This window comes from Panicum virgatum, chromosome 9N (assembly GCF_016808335.1).
Source record: "Panicum virgatum strain AP13 chromosome 9N, P.virgatum_v5, whole genome shotgun sequence".
Taxonomy (NCBI): domain Eukaryota; kingdom Viridiplantae; phylum Streptophyta; class Magnoliopsida; order Poales; family Poaceae; genus Panicum; species Panicum virgatum.
The window spans coordinates 21,337,272-21,356,909 of NC_053153.1; the positions used below are offsets into that span (position 1 = coordinate 21,337,272).

Consider the following 19,638-nt stretch of genomic DNA (forward strand, 5'->3'; position numbering starts at 1 on the left):
AGATCGGTAATGGTCCCAGTTTACAGATTGAAGAGCCTACTCCAGTTGACAGTCTCGGATGTGTCCCTAGATTTTTTTTTTCCCTTTCTCGAACACCGTATTGTGGGGGTTGCATGGTTTGGCATCGGATGCTATTCTATGAGCTATTTTATTCGCTGCTCTTGGTCGGCAGGGCCGTTGCGAATTCCCTTTCGGCTGGGGAAAAAAATAACCATGTCGAAAGGCAGAAGGGTAGCTGAAAGGCGGCTTTGGGAACACACGGACGGCGAATGACCAGCAAGCATATGTGCTGCCGTCCATGTCCCTAGAAAATTTTGCAGATCGTTTTCAGAATCATATCCTGATATCCCTGGACGAAAACAAAAACGTCATCTGGGCAGCAGAGCAGGTAGTGATGAGTGATGACAGATAGGGTCCACGGTCGCAATCGCTGGGCCTCCAGGTAATCTTTCCCTGGGCCGGCAAGACAATCGGTCGCTTGTGTAGATTTATGGGTGAAAAAATAAGGCTCTATTTGTTTTAGCTTACTGCCGATTTTGAAAGCTCGATTTTGAGAAATTAAAAAATCGAACAGAAGCTTAAACAAACGAGACATAACCCACCCGTTTGATTTTATGTGTGGCCGTATGGGTTTGGTCTGTGCCGTCCACAAACACATCGTGTCCTTCCAGATTAAAGAGGCAAATTCTTTTTTTTAAGGGAACTCAAGCAAATTCTTGTTACCTAACTCACCAACTCTTGTTGGGAAAAATAACTTTTCTTGTTTGGAGTCAGTCACTGTCGTATCACGGCAATGAGCACCCAATCAGGACACAGGTTTCAACTTTAAATCCGGCTCGTCATCGCCTCAATTTGAGTAGTATGCTTTTGCATCCGCGCAGCACAGGGTACACGAATCATCCCCCATCAAATGGGCATGAAAAAAAAACAACAACGAATGAAACGAACAAGATCAATGGCAATGACAGTAAGAATGGCAATGGCCACCCTCCTGCGCCGACGATGAGCAGAAGGTCCGGGCCTGGAGCACCGGCGGGAGGCCGCAGGCTCGCCGGAGCTCATCGTACCGGCGGAGGTCAAAGCCACGCGCGTGCATCAGCCGCTTCTGCTTGGCCGCAAACCGGCTCTCGAAGAAGCCCTCGAACGAGGGCTCTTTCTTGGTCCGGAGGAAGAAGGTGTAGCCGGCCATGAAGTACATGGACGTCACGTAGAAGCAGATGGGCTCCATAACGTCCCAGGAGAGCTCCCAGAAGGTGAGCCGCATGAACCCGGCGGTCTGGACCACCAGGTACGCCAGCCCGCACCACAGCTCCCGGCGCACCTGGGACGCCGCGGTGCAGTCGATGTCCACCTTCTGCGCCTCCATGGCCTTCAGCTCCTCCCTGGCCGGGTCGTTCTCAGCGATGGGCAGAGTTTCACGGACGGGAATGGCCTTCTCGATGGCCTTGACGACCTGCAGTTGTCATGAAACAGAACACAAAAACATTTCCACGATTTACTTGGCTGCTCTTCTTTTCAAGGGAGATCCATCAAAGAAAGAGCAATGCTGATAAGAGAAGATTGCATCAATGAAGGCCAATGAAAAATGCCTCAACTTCCAAATGCTCTGCAATGGTCAAGAAATACAAGTGCTTCATGTTTTCAACATGAATGCAAATATGTTTTAAAAGTAAAATAACTTCAGATTGCTTCAAGAAAACAATCCCATGCCAACCAGGATCTGGACTGTGCAAGATAGTTTACTTGGAATGGAACATATCCTTGACACACAAACTGTAGAATGTAAGGAAAATAATGCAGCTGAATCACTAAAGCGTGTAAATGGTATTCCAAAACTATCTTTAAAATGTTTCAACACCACTACCATGAGGGCAAATTGTCTGCTCTGTAGCCACCAACCACAGCAATCAAGATAAAACAAAGAGCAAAAAGGTACTACTAGTGCTGCCCACGAATGCCATGACCTAATCTAGCTCACATGCCATGTGAGTGTTCACCAAACTTTGTTTGTCTCACCCATAACATAAGAAAATTAGATTAGCCACAACTTGTTAGCCCTCCACTAGTCTCCTATTAATCAAATGGAAGGAAAGGAAGATTTTTTTTTGTGTGTGTGTGTCATAAACTACAATATTCACAAACACGAAGGATAATAGCAACTATATCAACATGATTTATTTGATGAAGTTAACATGTAATAATCTCAAACAGTAAAGATGACAAGAGCAGCTATATCTATCGGATGTAAAAAAAAAGAATATAACTCTCCTAGTTCTTTTATTTCCTATAGATTCTTCCACATGTAATGAAAACTACCTTTTTGTTTTTTACATCCTAACAAAAAGAACATGCAACTTTACCCTACAACAAACTAGTGACAAGGACACCACATGGTTGGCTGGTGCCACATCCAGGGTTTTTTTCCCAACCGGACACCCCAAACCGGAGCACTCCGGTTCCGGTAAACCGGACCGATTTCACCGGAAACCGGTAGAAACCGGTCAAATCCCAGTGCAAATTCAAATCGTCTGGCGCATTTGGGAACCGGCCGGTTTGGCCGGTATACCGGCCGGTTTGACTGGTAACCGGTCAAATTCAATTTTTTTCTTTTTTGGTTTAAATTCAAATGCCCGCAAAGTATACTAAATAAATGTTTGTATAACATATTTTAGTCTAAATGAACCCTCCAGCTCTCTTTTGTACTACTTTTACATTGTATTTATATACTTTTGTATGCACGTTTTTTTTGTTTAACTTCAAATCCCCGCAAACTATACTAAATGAACGAATTTTTGAGAAAATTTGACACCATTAGATTCGTCGCACCTTGAAGTATTTTTAGGAATTTTTTGGGAATTTTTCATTTTTTTGAATTTAAATTTAAATTTTGAATTTGGGCCGGTTTGGTACCGGCCCAAACCGGACCGGTTCCCACCAGTTAGGTAAACCCTGGCCACAACTGCCACAAAGGGCAAACCAGCAAATATACCCCGAAAGAAGTAATCGAGCATATATGTTTACCAGCTACCTACAGCTTTTCTCTAGGTAAACAATTTTTAAAGGTACATCAATTCAATCCTCCACCACTGGCATGTGATGGGGCACATGATGCTATTGCTACAAGGGAAAATTCCTGTACTGTAAATTTTCTGGCAGAAAAGCTGTTAAAAACTATTAGCAATTTATTTTCCAAAAAAAAACATGAATCCTCCACATGTTCATTCATCGGAGGCCAAGAATCAAAATTAGTCTTAATTTTTCTCATTGTTGGATTCTACCCTCTCTGATTTAGACAAGAGGGGTAAAATTAGATTTTTTTTTCTTGGTTCTGGTTTTGAGAGAAAGAAAAACTCCCATCTTGGAGCGGAGTAAAATTCCCCAAACTTTGGGTGTCAACATCTCTTAATATCGTTTTAGAACACCGCCGTTTCTTTCAATCTTTTCCTGTTGGGAAACATAGAAAAAAACACGCGAAAAGTCTCATCAGATCTCTGTGGTTTCCAAATCAAATCGCTACCCGGTCACCCGGAAAGAAATTAACATCACACAAGAGAGAAGAAACCAGCGTTACTTTTCTCTTTTAAGACATCCTAACTGCAAAGCAAAAACTAGACAAGAGAGAATTTGGAGCAGAATCAAGCAAATTAAGCTGATAATTTGAAATGAGGAACGGAGAAGATGGGGGTGAGGATCGTACCATTTCGGGCCTGAGGAAGACGGTCTTGCCGAGCACGATGACGGATCCGGACTCGTCGAGCGCGCGCGCGACGGAGGGCCCGGCGTCCGGCCCGGAGGCGTCGCAGCAGAGGCGCAGGAACTCGGCGTACGGCACGGCGCCGGCGCCGGACGCCCGAATCCGGGCGCGCGCCGCCTCCATCTGCGTGGCGCGCAGCACCTTCCGCGCCTCCTCCACCGTGAGGCTCGCCGCCGGCAGGTCCCGCGCCGCGTCCGCCTCCCGCCTGGCCGGCGCCGCGGGCGGGACGAGGCCGTCGAGGTTGATCCGCGGGAACGCGACGCCGACCCCGAGGTCCCGGATCCGGTCGGCCAGGGGCATGAAGCGGTCGGGCGGCACGGCGGGCCGGAACGCCGGCTGCTCCTGCAGGAACCGCCGGAGCCCGAACGCCGCCGGCGACGGCGACGCCGCGAAGCGCTGCGCCACGGCTCTCCTCAGCACGGCCGCCATTGCTGCTTAATGGGTCTAGCCTGCCTCTCTCTGTTGCAAACTCCGAGTCGATGGGAGGATGGATGAGGATGCACAACGGGCTCTATGCAATCAATGGAGCTCGGGTGGATTCGAGGGAGGTGGGGGATGGAGGCAATTTATACCGCCGCTCCCGATTGCGTATGACTCTGCGCCGCGGGGGAACGGGCTCGCCCACGCGACGGTGGTGAGTGGTGACAGGGACGGGACACACGGCGTGAGCCGTTGGCGATGGCCTTGGCCCGGCCCGCCGATCGTGTCCAGCTCGAGTTCCGACCGCGCGGGACTCATCGTCGGATCACCGCAGAAACTTGGTCCAACCCTTAAGGAGCCAGCTCGATCATTTACCCAATCGTTTCGGCCATAAATACCGCCTACAAAAAATGTGAACGTGTGCAGTGTTTTTCTTTCCCCTCACAGTTGACCTAAAGTATATTCGAACAGAAATCTTTTAAATACACGATGATTTTGATACTATGATTTTTTTTGTTGTAATGAACTATATTTTAGTTCGTGCAAAATAGCAAACTATATTATAGTAAAAAATTATCCCTTAAAGTCCGAGGCATCCATTTGTCCCTCAAGCAATAAAAACCATCAAACAAGATGTAGAGTATTATACATCTCGTGGTTCGAATCTATCTAATTTTTGTGTTGCTTGCACTATCATATTTTTTATCTTGGCGACTCTTTATTTAAACCCTACCACCTGAGGGTACCCCTAGATGATCTTGTCAGTAAAACACACACTCCCTCTATCCAAACATAAGTGAATTTATAACTGTGCACCTGGATAAAGTAACTGTCCACATGCATGCCTAGTTATGCAGTTAGAGACCAGAGGGAGTTATTCTAATAATCCGGTACCTATTTTTTTATAACAAATTGTAGTACTCTAATAAAACCTCCTCTATCAGAGCTTTATGTTGACACATATTCTGATATGGCATCTATTTCCATTGTAACAAATTATATTTTGCTAGTAAAATTGTCTCTTTGAAAGTTTGATGACACGCCGTATTCTGACGTGTCAGTCAACATGTTCCACAAATGTCACGACCATCAAAACGTGTATCGCGGGTGCTATTGGTTGGAGACGTTCTGGCGATGCGCTGCTTCGTACCAGTAGCTTGCGGTCGATCGGGGGCAAAAACGAAATTTCATCATGTGAATGTCATGTTTTGCATATATAGAAATAGTTCGGCAACCACGTGGATCATATCGATCGGCGTAAACGAGTGAGCGACTCCCACGTTGCTGTCAAACGGTGACGTGGCAAAAAGAAACGGAGTTAGCTACGTGCGTGACGGTACACGATAAGCAGATGCTTACGGCCGGGGGTCGTCCTATGGCCTTGTTTGGGACCGCTTTACTCAGATTATAAGCGAAAAAAGCCAAATAATCCCGCCAAACGCCCTACTTATTATCTTGCTTTTTTGGAACACGACCGCGAAAAAATCCACCCCAACACTGCGTTTCGAAACGCAGCTCGCTACTCGCTTTTCTCAAAACGCGACGCTTTCCCTTGTAGCCCCTCGGTCCTCTCCTCCCCACCCGACCCAGATCTGGATCGGACCTCCTTGCCGCCGGTCGCCTCCTGTCTGCTGGCGTCCGGCCTTGTCTGCTGCGGCGTCCGGCCGGCTGCCGCCCGCCTCTCTCCCTGCTGCGCACGCCGCCCAGCTGCACCGGCCCACCTCCTGCTATGCCCGCCTGCTTGCAGCACGAGCAGCAGAGCCCCGCCGGGACTGCAGCAGGGCGCCAGCAGAAAAGCCCCGCCGGGAGCGCAGCAGAGCCTGCCGGGAGCGCAGCAGAGCTCCGCCTCCCTGCTGTGCAGCCTTCTGCTCCCTGCTGTGGCAGCCTGGAGCGAGGACCCCAAGAAGCCCCGGCACGTCCCTCAAGCTAGCAGGCAGCAACAGCGAGGACCCCAAGAAGCCCCGGCACGTCCCTCAAGCTAGCAGGCAGCAACGCCCTGTCCTTCCTCAAGCTAGCAGGCAGCAGCGCCCTGTCCTTCCTCCCTGCTTCCAAGGTGAGCACAAGAGGCTTTGGAAAAATTAGAAATTGGTGAAAATTAGTGCTGTAGAAATCTTATTACTATTTTGTGCAGTAGAAATTATGGCTATATATATATTCATGCTGGTAGAAATTCCTACCAATCTTGCAGTAGAAATCTAGCCTACATGTATTCATGGTACTAGAAATTCCACCAATTTTGCAATTTATAGATGGAAAAAACAACAAAGGTTCCAGCTAGATGGGATGCATTTGCAGCCAAAGTATTCAACGAAATATGTGTAGAAGAAGTCCTTGCCCATAACAGGCCACAACATTGCTTGAATTCTGTGGGTTATGCTAATTTGGTGAAGAAGTTCTTTGATCGAACAAAAAGACCGTACACCCAAGACCAAATGAAGAACAGATGGGATGTTCTAAAGAAGAAATACAGTCAGTGGAAGACCTTGAACATGAGAGCCACGGGATTGGGTAGAGATCCTGTTACTGGATGTATTTCAGCCTCAGATGAGTGGTGGGCTGACCAAAATGCGGTTAGTAGTTGTCATTTCGTGTTTTTTGTACATGCATTACTTGTTATTTTTTTGGTGACATTCTAATTGCTCTAATTTCTGTTTCAGGCTATGCCAGGATGTATATCATTCAAAAATTCAGTTCTTGAGCATGAGGACATGATGCGCATAATGTTTGAAGCAATTAGTGTTGAAGGATTGAAGGTATCATGTGCCTGAATGGCAGCATGGCCGCCACCCAGTGGGATTGAAGGAGGTGTTCAACTATCATCATGCATCCCTTAGAAATGTGATTGAGCGCTCATTTGGAGTTCTCAAGATGAAGTGGCGCATTCTCTTGAAAGTACCTAGCTTTCCAGTTAATAAGCAGTCTCAGATTATAGTTGCTTGTATGGCTCTTCATAACTTCATTAGAGAAGCTGACATAAATGATGAACATTTCATAACCTATGTGGATGACATTCCTGACGAAGACCCTTCAGAAGATGATAGCCTAATGGGGGATGATATAGATATGTGTGCCTTCCGTGATGTACTTGCTTCGGCTTTGGTTGGTTGATTTATTATTGTAATTTTTAGTATTTTGTAGCATTTTCAATGGATCAAATGAGAGTTAATTTGACTTCTATTGTACTTTATATTTTCTAGAACTAGATTTCTATCTCAAACTTCAAAAAGATGCAGAAAATTGCCTTTACATCAGTGTTACAAACAAAAAATAGTATTATCAGCCTCAGGGGTATAGCAGTCATTTTATATACAGGACAGATAATCTACCAGCAATAATCAGGACAGCCAAACACCTTGCTTATTCTAGACAGCAGATTCTCCAGATCGCAGCTTATCAGATAAGCCTGCTCAGCTTATAAGCGAGTTTCAGAAAAGCGGTCCCAAACAGGGCCTATATAAGTTTTAAACTTTAAATTGGCATCCATACGCAAAAGGTTTGGATGATCGGATTGGATCACCAACGCAAAAAGGTTTGGATGATCGGATTGGATAACCAACGCAGATGCTTACGGCCTTGTTTGCTTTCAAAGCCTAGCTAGCGCTACAAAAGAATCTCGCATGCATGGTGTGCTAAATGAAGTCTATTTGCAAAATTTTTTCAGAGATGAGTGTAATTTTTCGCGACGAATCTAATGGTGATAATTAATTGATGATTTGCTATAGTGATGCTACAGTACCATCCTCTAATCGCGCTGTCACAGACCTCATTAGATTCTTCAGGATCACTAGCGCGGGGTTCTGGAGTTGGTTTTGTAAACTGGCTTTATTTGACACCGTAATTAACGGTCAAATTATCATTATTCACTAGCGCGCTACAAAACTAAACAGGACCGATGATAAACTAAGTCTCCGTACCCGCGACCGGGGAGTCCAGGCTACCAACAGCTACGTGATAAAAAAAAGAGACGAAAAATTGAGTGAGTGATTGATTGATTGATTCCGTTGAAGCATGTATGTAAGCAAGCAATGGTGCCCTGTTATGATATCATGGATTAGAAGAGAAAGGCATCAAGATCACAGATTAGGAGGCTAAGTGCATCTCTAATAGCGATCGGTTTCATCCGTGACACACCAGTAGATAACATAATAGACAATGCCCTCCAGTGGTCTAATTACAATTATCTCTCTAAATTTAACACATGCTTAGATCCATCCCAATAAAGCTTTCCAACTAATTTTACCTCTACCTGATCCAAACAGGCCCAACTAATTCCCAGCTAAGATGCTAGCCGTCTCTATATATACTCAGCCATGGATGCATATAGCCATTAGCCCATTATTACCAGTCTTAACGCAGCGCGACTATGTAAATAGAGTCATGGACCTATAACCTCACCACCCTACAAAAATGCTTGGAATTTTTTTCACAAAATCGCCGTAATTTAGTTGGTTCGTTCATGTTATCATGTACCCATTGAGTCCTCTCAGTGACTCGATTACACACCATTTTTCTCGATAAAATGGCATCTAACGCACATTACTATCCATCCTAAAGAAAACACTGGCCTCTATTTTTAGCTTGCGGCTGTACACGTGAATCGGTTCTTTTGTGCTGCGCGTATATGTGCGCATCAATTCGGGATAGATTTACCGGTTCTTGGCGTACACTTGTAATCGACCGGGGAAGACTGCGACCTCATCCTCGGCATCCGTTCAGTACACCCGATCCTTTTAGCGTATCCATCCATGTCTAGGGATGCCACGGCATGCCTGCAAGGAGCCTCCCGTGTCACGTCCGGGAACGCAGAGATCGACGGCGCCGCGCCCCGCGGGCCGCAGCTTGGGGCATCGCCGTGGAATCATGTTCGCAACGCCGATGATACGATCGAGGATCATCAAGAGGAGGACCGGCGAGTTGATCGTTGGACTAAAGCATCACCACACATTCTGTCCTTTGAAAGGATGTCCTGTTTGATTCGTAGACTTGCACTTTTGCAGTAGCCTCAAAGTTTTTTTTTTGAATAAATTTTTTTATCAGTTCAGTAGCCTCGGAGTTAGCTGATGCATACTTGAACGCACAAAACAAAAGCACTGGAGCACTCGACGGTGAAGAAGAGCGGCGCCACTCTTCAACCGTGCCGGCCAGATACAGCCTTCCCTGATACACGCGCTCTGACCTCTGCTTTGGCCTTGTTTGCCATTTTTAAAAAATAGCGCGCACATTTCTCGAAAATAGAATCTCGCATGCAGGAAATACTAAATGAAGTCTATTTGTAAAAAAAAATTTAGAGATGGGTGTAACTTTTCGCGACGAATCTAATGACGGTAATTAATCGATGATTGGCTACAGTGATGCTACAGTACCATCCTCTAATCGCGTGGTCAAAGGCCTTATTAGATTCTTCAACGTCACTAGCGCGGGGTTCTGGAGTTGGTTTTGTAAACTGTCTTTATTTGATACCGTAATTAGCGATCAAAATGTCACTATTTATTGCACCCTAAAATCCTAGGGCGAACCAAACAAGACTTTTCTTTCTTACCTTCTTTATTTCTTCATAAAATATAATATCCAGTAATCCACTGCATCTGCGTCCTGGAAAATCTAAGCTCTCAATCTGGACCACAAGAGGTCAAGATCTCGTGCGCGCGGCAGCCCGTGTCCACCGCCGCGCGCGCAACTCGTCAACCCGGACACCGATCCGTGCCCGTCAACTGGGGTTTGGTGGCGGCCGACCGCGCGGGCAGCGGCAGGCAAGGCCGGCGCCCAGCAGGGGCGGCTCCTCCCTCACGCGCCCCCCGGCGCCGGCCGCTTCCAGTCGTAGCCGCACCAGGCAGCGACGCCCCCTCCTGGGCCTGCGGTCGCCGACGCGCACAGGTGTCGCGCGCCCGGCTCGCGCGCGTGCATGCCCCGCTTTCCTGCGGCCCGAGAGCGCTGACCCCGCGCGTCGCGGTCGCTCGCCCGTGTGCAGCCGCGCCCGCGTCGCCGTCGCGCCACGCACCCGAACGCGGTCGGCGACCTCGCGCGCGAGCGGCGCGCCGCGCACGGCGTCGGCGCGCAGCCAGCCACAGGCTTGGAGGTTGGCGAGCGAAAGCCGCGGTTGCCGGGCGGGCGCGGGGGACCCTTTTCGAAAGCGTCGTCGCGGGCGCGGCTGCTCTCTTTGCACTGGGTCTGGGGCGTCGGCGGCGGAGCCAGCCTGCCTGGGGGCGGCTGGCTGCCGTGCTCCTCCAGCTAGCGGGCAGAGGATTCGACGGTCGAGGTATTTTTGTGGAGACGATTCACCGCTCGAATTGTTTCAGAAGGAATGAACGAACGGTGCTTCAAGTGGACGCACCCATTATTATGTTTCGACTGTTTGGATAAGATCGTATGGATGCACGCACAGTTTGGAGGAACTTTACGCGAAGCCCACATCACGCACCCCAGAGGTATCGTCGACCGAGAGTTTCCAGGAGATATCGAAGGGACGAGAGAACTACACGGCATCGATCGCGAGGGGCGAGGTGCGGCCTCCCCCGGTTGCCGATTCATTGGTCCTTCGTGCGTGTCCGAAGAAACGGGTGCTGCCAGTTGTGTGCGACCTACTAGTTCTCTGCGCACTGTACGTGACGTCTGCCCATGTCGAGCGAACGGCTTCGCCATGCTGCGAGCTGCGTGCTCTCGGCCACCAAACTGCACGCACGAGCTCGGTCGGCCCCGGGAGCCAACCGATCGCTTACGCTAAAGCATTCACGCTTTGCCCGAAGCTGAAGTTTCGTGAGTAATACTATAAAACAGTGTTGGGGACAAGCTTCTTTTTCCTCACTCTGCACACGACGCCATTTTTCTAGCGAGGGAGGAGACATAAACGGCAGCGAGACCGAGTGGGCTTCCAGGAAGAGGGCGTTCCCGTTCCCGACAAGTTGGTCGTGTCTTGCCGGTAGATGCGCGTGACCAGGTACGTACAAAGTACAAACCGCATATAGCTAGTCAATCTCGTGAAGGAAAACAATATGTTAGAGCATCTTCAAGAGTTTGCCATATTTTATTTGGCATATTTTGTGTTTTGCCAACTTCTAAAAAGATATGCCAAGTAAAAAAAGAGCTTATCTCCAACAGTTTGGCATAATTCACTTGCCAAATTTAGATCTAACTTACATCAGGAACCCTGAGAGAGAAACAAAATTATATTTATGCTCTTCCACCTCTTGAAAACTTAAATCAGAAACCCTTCTCTGTTATTTATTTCTTTTTTCACCCTCCCACCTGACTAGAAATCACGATGCCAACCGCGCACCGCGCGCGTATATTTACGCGCTGGAGGCTGGTTTTTACCAAGTTGCCAAAAATTGCCAAGTCTTTTGCCAAACTGTTGGAGGAGTATTTTTAACGTTTTTGCCAAAAATCAAAGATGGCAACTCGATTTGCCAAACTGCTGGAGATACTCTTATACAAGAGAGAAAAAAAAACAATGTGTTATGTGCGTCGTAGCTGCGTGCCGGCAGCTGCAATTGCCGGTGGATGCCATGCGAGATCTGCGCATATGCTGCGTGCAATATGTATGCCATTCCCATCGGCAAGCATATTCCTGTCAGATATGCTTGCGCGTTCCGAACCATGCCCCCAGCGGCGCTATGCGTAACAGCTTGATGATGGCTGCTTGAACAACCCCCTTCCATGCATGTTCCATTATTAATGATGGAAATTTTACTATGGGCTAGTTTGGCAGCAGGTGATAATTATCCCAGGGAAGAAAATCCCTCACAGGGAATTTTTTGGACCACCGATTTCCCCCTCCACCACAGGGGAGATATCCCCCGAAGGGAGAATCTCCCTGCTGGTGTTTGGAATGTTTTCCAAGGGGGAGACAGCCACGGATATCTCTTTCCATTGTTTTGGATAATCCAAGGGAGATTTGATATATATGTTTTGAAAAAAATTCAAAAGCTATGAAAAATCATAAAATGCATATATACGTAAGAAAGTAATATACACATCTAACTCAAAAGCTATACAAAAGTTTAACTCAAGTAACATCTAATATCCAGCTAAGCAAATCCTTTCATCATCACATCACAGGTCATCTCCGCTCTCACATCCGTCATACAATAAAAAACAAAATGGATCACTAAGAACTTTGGCCCTAGAGCAACAATTTAAACCTTCAACTCTTTTTTCACAAGCTTCACATTGCCCTTGCCGCTTCACATTGGCCTTGAACTTCTCTGTAGAATCAGTACACCAATGGTTGAATGTTGTTGGCGTCCCTAGGACCTCACTGAACTTGGGGAACTTGGGTACAGTCGACTGATCAACTTGCATGGCAAGAAAAGATAGTAGTTACGCATGCTACCGGTAGTCCAAAAAGGTCATGAGTGCAACGGCAAGACATGAGTGAAAAGATATCAAATTTAAATAGTATGAGCCACTATCAGCAGCCTGAAAATTGTACCATCCTTCCTGACAACTCCAGCAGGTACTGGCCATCACAAATTCATCAAAAGGTAAGCAAAATAACATTAACCTGACATACAGCTTTCAAGCTTTGTGCTATTAGAAATAGCTACTCAACCAGTAGATCTGTTAATCAAAGATCTTACTACTAGCTAGTGTGTTAGCTAATGGTGAGTTGTAATTGTGTATGACAGTTTGTAATAAGTCCTATAAAAGAACATTAAGTATTGGATCTTGAGATCAGCAAGAATAGGATCTACAAGACATCATGACAAGACATCTACAAGACAGCATGTGCAGATATTCAGAATTTAGGAAAAAGATAAGTGCAGATACTTGTGCAGATAAGCTCACACAAGAATCACAATCACGGCAAACAAAAGGTGTTTAATGCAACACTGGTCCATCCGGCTGGTGGGACTTCTTTGATAATGCAACGAAATTCTATAGGAGAAATCTGATGGTGTTCAGTGAAAGAAAGACCATGGGACAAATAAAATCAATGTCAAAACATCATGTGCTAACTGCTACTCCATATTGATGTTCTTATCATGTCTAAATTAATTGTGCATAAAGAAATCATCCCCAACTACCCCATACACTTTGTTGATGCACTATGGTAGATACTGCGTTGCTGACACTACTCAGGAACATGAATGCAAAAAATAAGATTCAGGAATGAGAAAGAGGAACTTGCACAGCTGCAGTATATAAAAAAAAAAGGCAATGCGCTTCAAACTTGAAGCCGTATTTGCCATGGCACGGATACTGACGCGTCACTACCAAGTCAATGCTCACTCCTAGGACCAAATCCCTCAGGTCGTCCTTCAATTCGCTCATGACTGCAAGCCTGCAACTCTTCGTCCCCAATATCTACAAGAACCTGTGTGAGTTGAGGTGGGGAGAAACCCTAGCGGGCAAGGAGATGAGGGCGGAAAGCGAAGATGCTGGACTCACCAAGCAGAGGCGGAGGCCCTGGCTCACAAAGGAGGAGCAGCAAAGGCGATGACGGAGGGGGTGGGGGTGGATCCACGGCAGCGGTGATGGGGATCTCATTCGCGACGGAGTTGGGGGAGGAGATGTGGATAGAGGTAGACTACCCTGCGAAGGCGGACGTGCTGGCGTCGCGGTGGTGGTCTCCCTCCCGGACAGGACTGCGGAGGGGGAGGTCGCATGGGAGTCGGCGGCAGCGATCTCGCCATGCATCACAACTCGGCGAAGACAGCAACGACGAGAGGCAAGGGGTCGGGGAACTAGGGAAACGTTCCCGACCTCATGTGTCGTGGATATGTTCCCCGTGGAAAACGCAGGGAAGCGGGCTGCTATTCCACGTCTCGTGGGCTTCCAAAGGCCTTACAGATTGTCCCAGGGAAGCTTGCCCCCGCAGATTTCTCGCATCGGGAATTGACGGGGAACCCGGCGGGGAAATGGGCTTCCAAACTAGCCCTATGTGTAAATGTGCTATAGTATATACCGCAGCAGGAATGTATTGTCTATTACATCATCTCTAGCGTGACAATGAATAAGACCACATATTGAACTAAACCAATGTAGTACTTGCATGCTGTATGCTCAGATCATTTCCACTTTACTTTGAGGAAGTAGGTAGCTCCTCGGGTCATCAGTGCCCTACTGCTGCAACGAAAGCGTCCGGATGCTTCGAGCTACAGATTAGCTTCCACCACCTTTTCAATCAATTGTGCATCTCTCCGTTTGTGCAGGCAGGAAGGCAGAAATTAAATGCATTTATTTTGGCACAAACTGAACTTCCTTTCCTTCCCGTGTGTTTGGTTGTGGGATTAGTGAATTGGGTTGAGAACGGAGACAACCCATCCATTGTTTGATTGCAGCTCTGATTTTGGGGATGAGGTCAATCCATCACATGTTTGGTTGAGCAAATTGGGAATACGGATTGGATGGCAACACTCACTCCGTTAGTGGGCCCTACATATCAGTCTCCTCTCTCTCCATCTCCTTTCTTCTTCCTACTACGCGTGACGGACATCGCCCCGCTCCCGCCGCCACCGCCCCGCGCCGGGCCTCCCCGCCCCCGCTACCAGCCCTCCTCGGCCCCGCCGCCGCCGCTCCCCACCGCCGACGCGCGCCCCGGCCGCCGGACTTCCTCGCGATGCGCCCCGCGCCGCGCCCGACGCAACCCCGTGATGCGCCGAATCTCCCTGCCCCCGAAGCCCTCGACGCGGGCCCGCGCGCCGCCGCCGCCACCTCCCCGACACCACCGCCACCTCCTCGCCCCACCGGACCTCCCCGCCACCGCCGCCACCTTCTCGCCCACACCGGGGAGGAAGCCCCGCCTCCCGTCGTGGGTAGGGACGGCCGCACTGGCAAGCAGCCACCGGATCCGGCCTCGCCGGACCTAGGGACGGGATCGGGGTGGCGGTGCGAGGGGACTCGCAAGGATGAAGCTGGCGCGATGGAAGAAGACAGAGATTCGACGGACGTGCGCGTGCGTCAGCGTGACGTGCGCCAACCCGCGGGAGCGGCTCCGTCCGTCGTTTTTTGGCGGACAGTTCCAACCGCATCTCCACGATATATTCCCCAGAGGTCGAATCCAACCCACCTCCAACCCCCATCCAAACATCCCAAAACCGGGTCGAACCCAACACCCCAACTAAACACACGGTCCGGTTTCATGGCAGATCTTCCTTTTGATTGGATACTCAAGCTCCTGGACATCAAAATCTGGCGGCACATCTAGCGAGTCACATCGATGTGCCGGCATCATCGTAACCAAACAACCGAATTGGGTCGGACACGTTCACCTTTATTTGGCAGCACCTTACATACGCAGCGAGTCTCGTGGCGTCTCCTCGTCACCAAATTACTATCCCCGCTAAGCACGTAACCTGAACGTGACACGACAAAACACCGGTAGATTAACGTGGTGTTGTTTGTTGTCATGAATTACGTAGTATATTATTGTTGCACGGCACGGCACTCCCTGCAGCCAAGCTCCAGACTCTTCCGGAGCTCGGCCGGGGCGGCTGCGCGGCGAGACGAGAGCTCGCGCGCGTGCCGAGTTTGGGGAGTTCTACGCACGGAGCACGCCGCGCGGCATCCCCAGCCGGACAACCACCGCATCGCCAACCAGCCAGTCCCAATCTCACAGGTGGTGTTTAGTTGGCGAAAAAGTTTGAATTTAGGTATTGTAGCACATTTCGTTGTTATTTAATAATTAATATCTAATTATGAATTAATTAATATCATTAGATCCATCTCTTATGAATCAGTTAAACTGTGTAATTAGTTATTTTTTCATCATCATTTAATGTTCCATGTATATATTTGAAAACTTGATTTGACAGCTACTGTGAAAAAAAATTAAGAACTAAACGCTGCCTCAAGCATACGCGTCGCCCGTCAGCGCCCCGTTCGGCGAGCTCGCGGCGGCCCGCACGCTCGTTCGGTCCCCGGAATTCGGCACCCAGCTAGATCTCGCTTCGTTCTCGCCGCGCGCCGCGCGCCTGCCCCGCCGCGCGACTAAACGCCGAGGCCGCGAACGAACGAACGGACGGTCAGTTGTGCGCCTGGCTGTCACGCCGAACCGCCAGGATCTCGATCTGCGTGGATCGATCCGGACTGTTAGGGGGGCCGAATTTTGTCCAGAAGTTTCCAGAGTTTCTTTATTTCTTCTCATCCAGTTCTGTTCCGTCGACGTCTCAGCCTCCCCCGACGAACTACCGGCGTCGCCGTGCTCTGAGAGTGAGTGGGGATCGATCTGGACAGCAGTACAGCACGCAGGGGTGCAAAAAGATCCAAGCATGCGTTCCCAAATGGTTGGCGTCACCAGCTCATTTGCTTTCTACAGTAGTTCTACACTACCTTGGCTGCCCAACTACATTAAGTGCATTTTTCTCAAAAAGGGACCGTTTAGTTCCCCGTTTGACCACTAATTAGGAGTATTAAATATAAATTAATTATAAAACTAATTACACGGATGGACGGAAAATCGCGAGGCGAATCTATTAAGGCTAATTAATCTATCATTAGAGGTTGGTTACTGTAGCACAACATTGCCTAATCATTACATAATTAGGTTCATTAAATTCGTCTCGCGATTTCACCGGGGGTTATGGAATGAGTTTTGTCAGTTATTCACATTTAATACTCCAAATTAGTAGTCAAACATTGCAAGTACTGTAGCGCGTGAAAATTTTTAAAAACTAAACAGGCTAAAAAAAAAGAACTCCCTCCATTTAGTGCACACTAAATTCACTCATTTCCGTTTTCTTCTTTTAAACTAATCCAGAATTCATTTGGATGTACACCACGCGTGAGTTGCATGCAGCTTAGATCCAAGGTCATGTAGGAGTAGCAGATAACTCCAGCTAGCCCATCTCATCAGGAAAAGAAAAATCTCAACTATAATGGGGTTACACTAGCTTGCCACTTCCCGGAAGCGAGGGTACGCCGAATGAAGTCAGGCTACAGACTTCCATTCTTTGACTGGTGATTTGTCAGTGTAGCGACTTTTATGGGTCCTGTTTGGATGAGATTAGCACAAGTAGCGCAACGAAGAAATCTTCAATGTATAAAGTACTAAATGAAATTTATTTACAATTTTTTTGGAAATGAGTGTAATTTTTCGCGACGAATCTAATGACGGTAATTAATCGATAATTAGATACAGTATCGCTACAGTACCATCCTCTAATTGTGTGGTCAAAGATCTCATCAAATTCGTCTCGCAAAATAATACAGAGATTGTGGAATTAATTTTATAAACTATCTTCATTTAATATTAGTAATTAATGGTCAAAGTTTGTGCTACATATAAAGTAGCACAAACTAAACTCGGCCATGATTCGCATGCACCCTGCTCTGGCCTGTCAATGACAGGCGGGACCGGGTACTCACGGAGCGCACTTGCCACCTGCCGCTTGAACTTTTTTTTCTTGTTTTTTTTTGCGAAACACCTGCCACTTGTTTTCCGGCGCGTGGACGAATTTCAGAAATTTATCGGACCATCGCGCAAAGCAACAAAAGACTTGTGTGAAGTGGTGGTGCGGCCGTGACACCATGCTCGTATTTGAAAGCGGGAGAAGATGGAGGAGGATGCAGTGGAGCTGAAACAGACGTCACTGCAGCCCTCTTCACCGATCTCTCGCTGACAAGTCCACTGGAACAAGTAGAAATAGAAATAGGAGTGGAAAAAGTTTATAAAGAAAAAGAAGTGCCTCCGACGGACGGGTTTACTTGGTCTCACTAGTCGACAGCCTTTATGTGTGATCCTCATCGACTGTAGAATACACCTCCCTGCGATCCTACAAATGTTCCAGGGGCGTGCTCATCCTTCCGTAATAGTTTGTGATTTCTGGGCGTGATCATGGAGCCCAAATTTTCAAAAAATTTCACGGAGCCCAATTCGCGCAGGGGTTGGCGCCGTGGCGCTACCAGCCAATGCAAGATTCTCTAGAGCGGTTGCCGTCGTTGCCTTGGCTCGTTTGGTTCGCGCTAAAATATTAGCGTGTTAATAAATAGTGATATTTTAACAGCTAATTACGGTGTCAAATAAAATCAGTTTACAAAACCAACTCCAGAACTCCCGCGCTAGTGACGCTGAAGGATCTAATAATGTCTTTGACGTACGATTATAGGATGATTACTGTAGCATCACTGTAGCCAATCATCAATTAATTACCGTCATTAGATTCGTCGCGAAAAGTTACACTCATCCCTAAAAAATTTTTACAAATAGATTTCGTTTAGTACTTTATGCACACGAGATTTTTTTTAAGAAATGTGCGCGCTAGTTTTGTAGAATGGCCAAGCCTACGCTTCTCCCGTCCTTCTGCAGCAAGTGTCCGGTTGTGGATAGGATATTATTCTCCCCTCTCGTGTGCGGTCGCCAGCGAGACACGTCTCGCCGTCGCAGGAACCGTCGTTTCCCCGGCGAGCGGTGGCTGCCGCTCTCCGCTCTCAGCCTCACGCGCGACGCCGTGCCCTGCGCCCATGCGGTTTTGGCTGCCGAAACCCGCCGCCATTTGCGAGCACGCGTGGGCGCCATGACGTTCACTTGTTCAAAGCTGTCAGGCGGGTCGTATGGGGGGTTGGGCACTTGGGCGAGGCAACTCCAACGACTCCACAACGGCGAGTTCGGTCGGAGTCAAAATCACGGCATCTACTACATTCTGCGGACGTGTCACACACATGTTTTTTCCGGAATCGGCGCCTTCTCCATTTCTTTCGCTTCCTGCCTGAAAGCGAGCACTAAAATACGCAAAAGAAATGCACCTGATTGATCAGGAATTGGGATCTTCTTCGTTCTTCCGGTGAGTCTGTCGATGGAAGGTTGGACTGGACCAGACTTTGAACCCATTTTCATAGTTCGCGTAATACTCCCTTGATCCCTTCGTAGTTCGTACTGAAGTGTGTTTTAAGTCAAATTATTTAAAATTTAAACAAGTTTATAGAAAAGAGTATAGTTTAAGTATCAATGAGAATAACTAAAACTATTATGAATATAGTTTCATAATTTACTTATTTGATGTGCTGTAATGTTAATATGTTTCTTTATAAATTTAGTCAAATTTAAATTAATTTAACTTAGTATAAATTAAAATATCTTATATTTCAGGATAGGAGTAGTAACTGTTTTTGTATGGGCGTGGAGAGAGCTCAGAATTCGAGCGGGCCACAATCCTCTGCTCTGCTCATTCATAGGAATCTTCAGAAACCAAGCAACCAAAGACGCCTACGTCGCTCTTGATTCAACCTCTTGTCGATCCCTTTCGAGCCCACGACCAGATAAGAAAGACGAAAAGGGCCATATACTATACTAGTACTATAGCAAAGGGTTCCTTTTCATGACGAAGAAAGGCATGTCCACATCCAAGCCAGAAAAAAAACCCATACATACATCATACATGCTGATCGTCGCAGCAACTAAGAGCTCCTCCGTTGTCAATTCATCTCATCAGCCGAAAACATAACTGTCATTTGACGACCTGTTTGGCAGGGCTTATTTCATCTTCGATTTCATCTATTTTACGCAAATCGAGACACTACTAGAAATG

At 47.7% G+C, this 19,638-nt stretch overlaps 2 protein-coding genes across 3 annotated transcripts; one reads left to right on the forward strand and one right to left on the reverse strand.

The window, feature by feature from the left end:
* Positions 1–796: 796 nt before the first annotated feature.
* Positions 797–4,372, reverse strand: LOC120688495 (calcium uniporter protein 2, mitochondrial-like). Its single transcript, XM_039970838.1, has 2 exons — positions 3,698–4,372; positions 797–1,453 (listed from the first exon to the last, which is right to left on the reverse strand). Exons 1-2 carry the CDS (start codon positions 4,181–4,183, stop codon positions 953–955), a joined length of 987 nt encoding a protein of 328 aa, XP_039826772.1. The 5' UTR covers positions 4,184–4,372; the 3' UTR covers positions 797–952.
* A 1,726-nt stretch (positions 4,373–6,098) lies between these two features.
* On the forward strand, positions 6,099–7,361 carry LOC120691376. 2 transcript variants are annotated; one of them, XR_005682209.1, is made up of 3 exons: positions 6,099–6,227; positions 6,424–6,744; positions 6,832–7,345. XR_005682209.1 is itself a non-coding variant. In XM_039974430.1 (2 exons), the coding sequence occupies exons 1-2, from the start codon at positions 6,424–6,426 to the stop codon at positions 6,940–6,942; spliced, it is 432 nt and encodes a 143-aa protein (XP_039830364.1). In that variant the 5' UTR covers positions 6,309–6,423; the 3' UTR covers positions 6,943–7,361. The 2 variants fall into 2 exon arrangements, 1 of the variants encoding a protein (XP_039830364.1); XM_039974430.1 differs by lacking the exon at positions 6,099–6,227 and having other exon boundaries at positions 6,309–6,744; positions 6,832–7,361.
* The last annotated feature ends 12,277 nt before the right edge of the window (positions 7,362–19,638 follow it).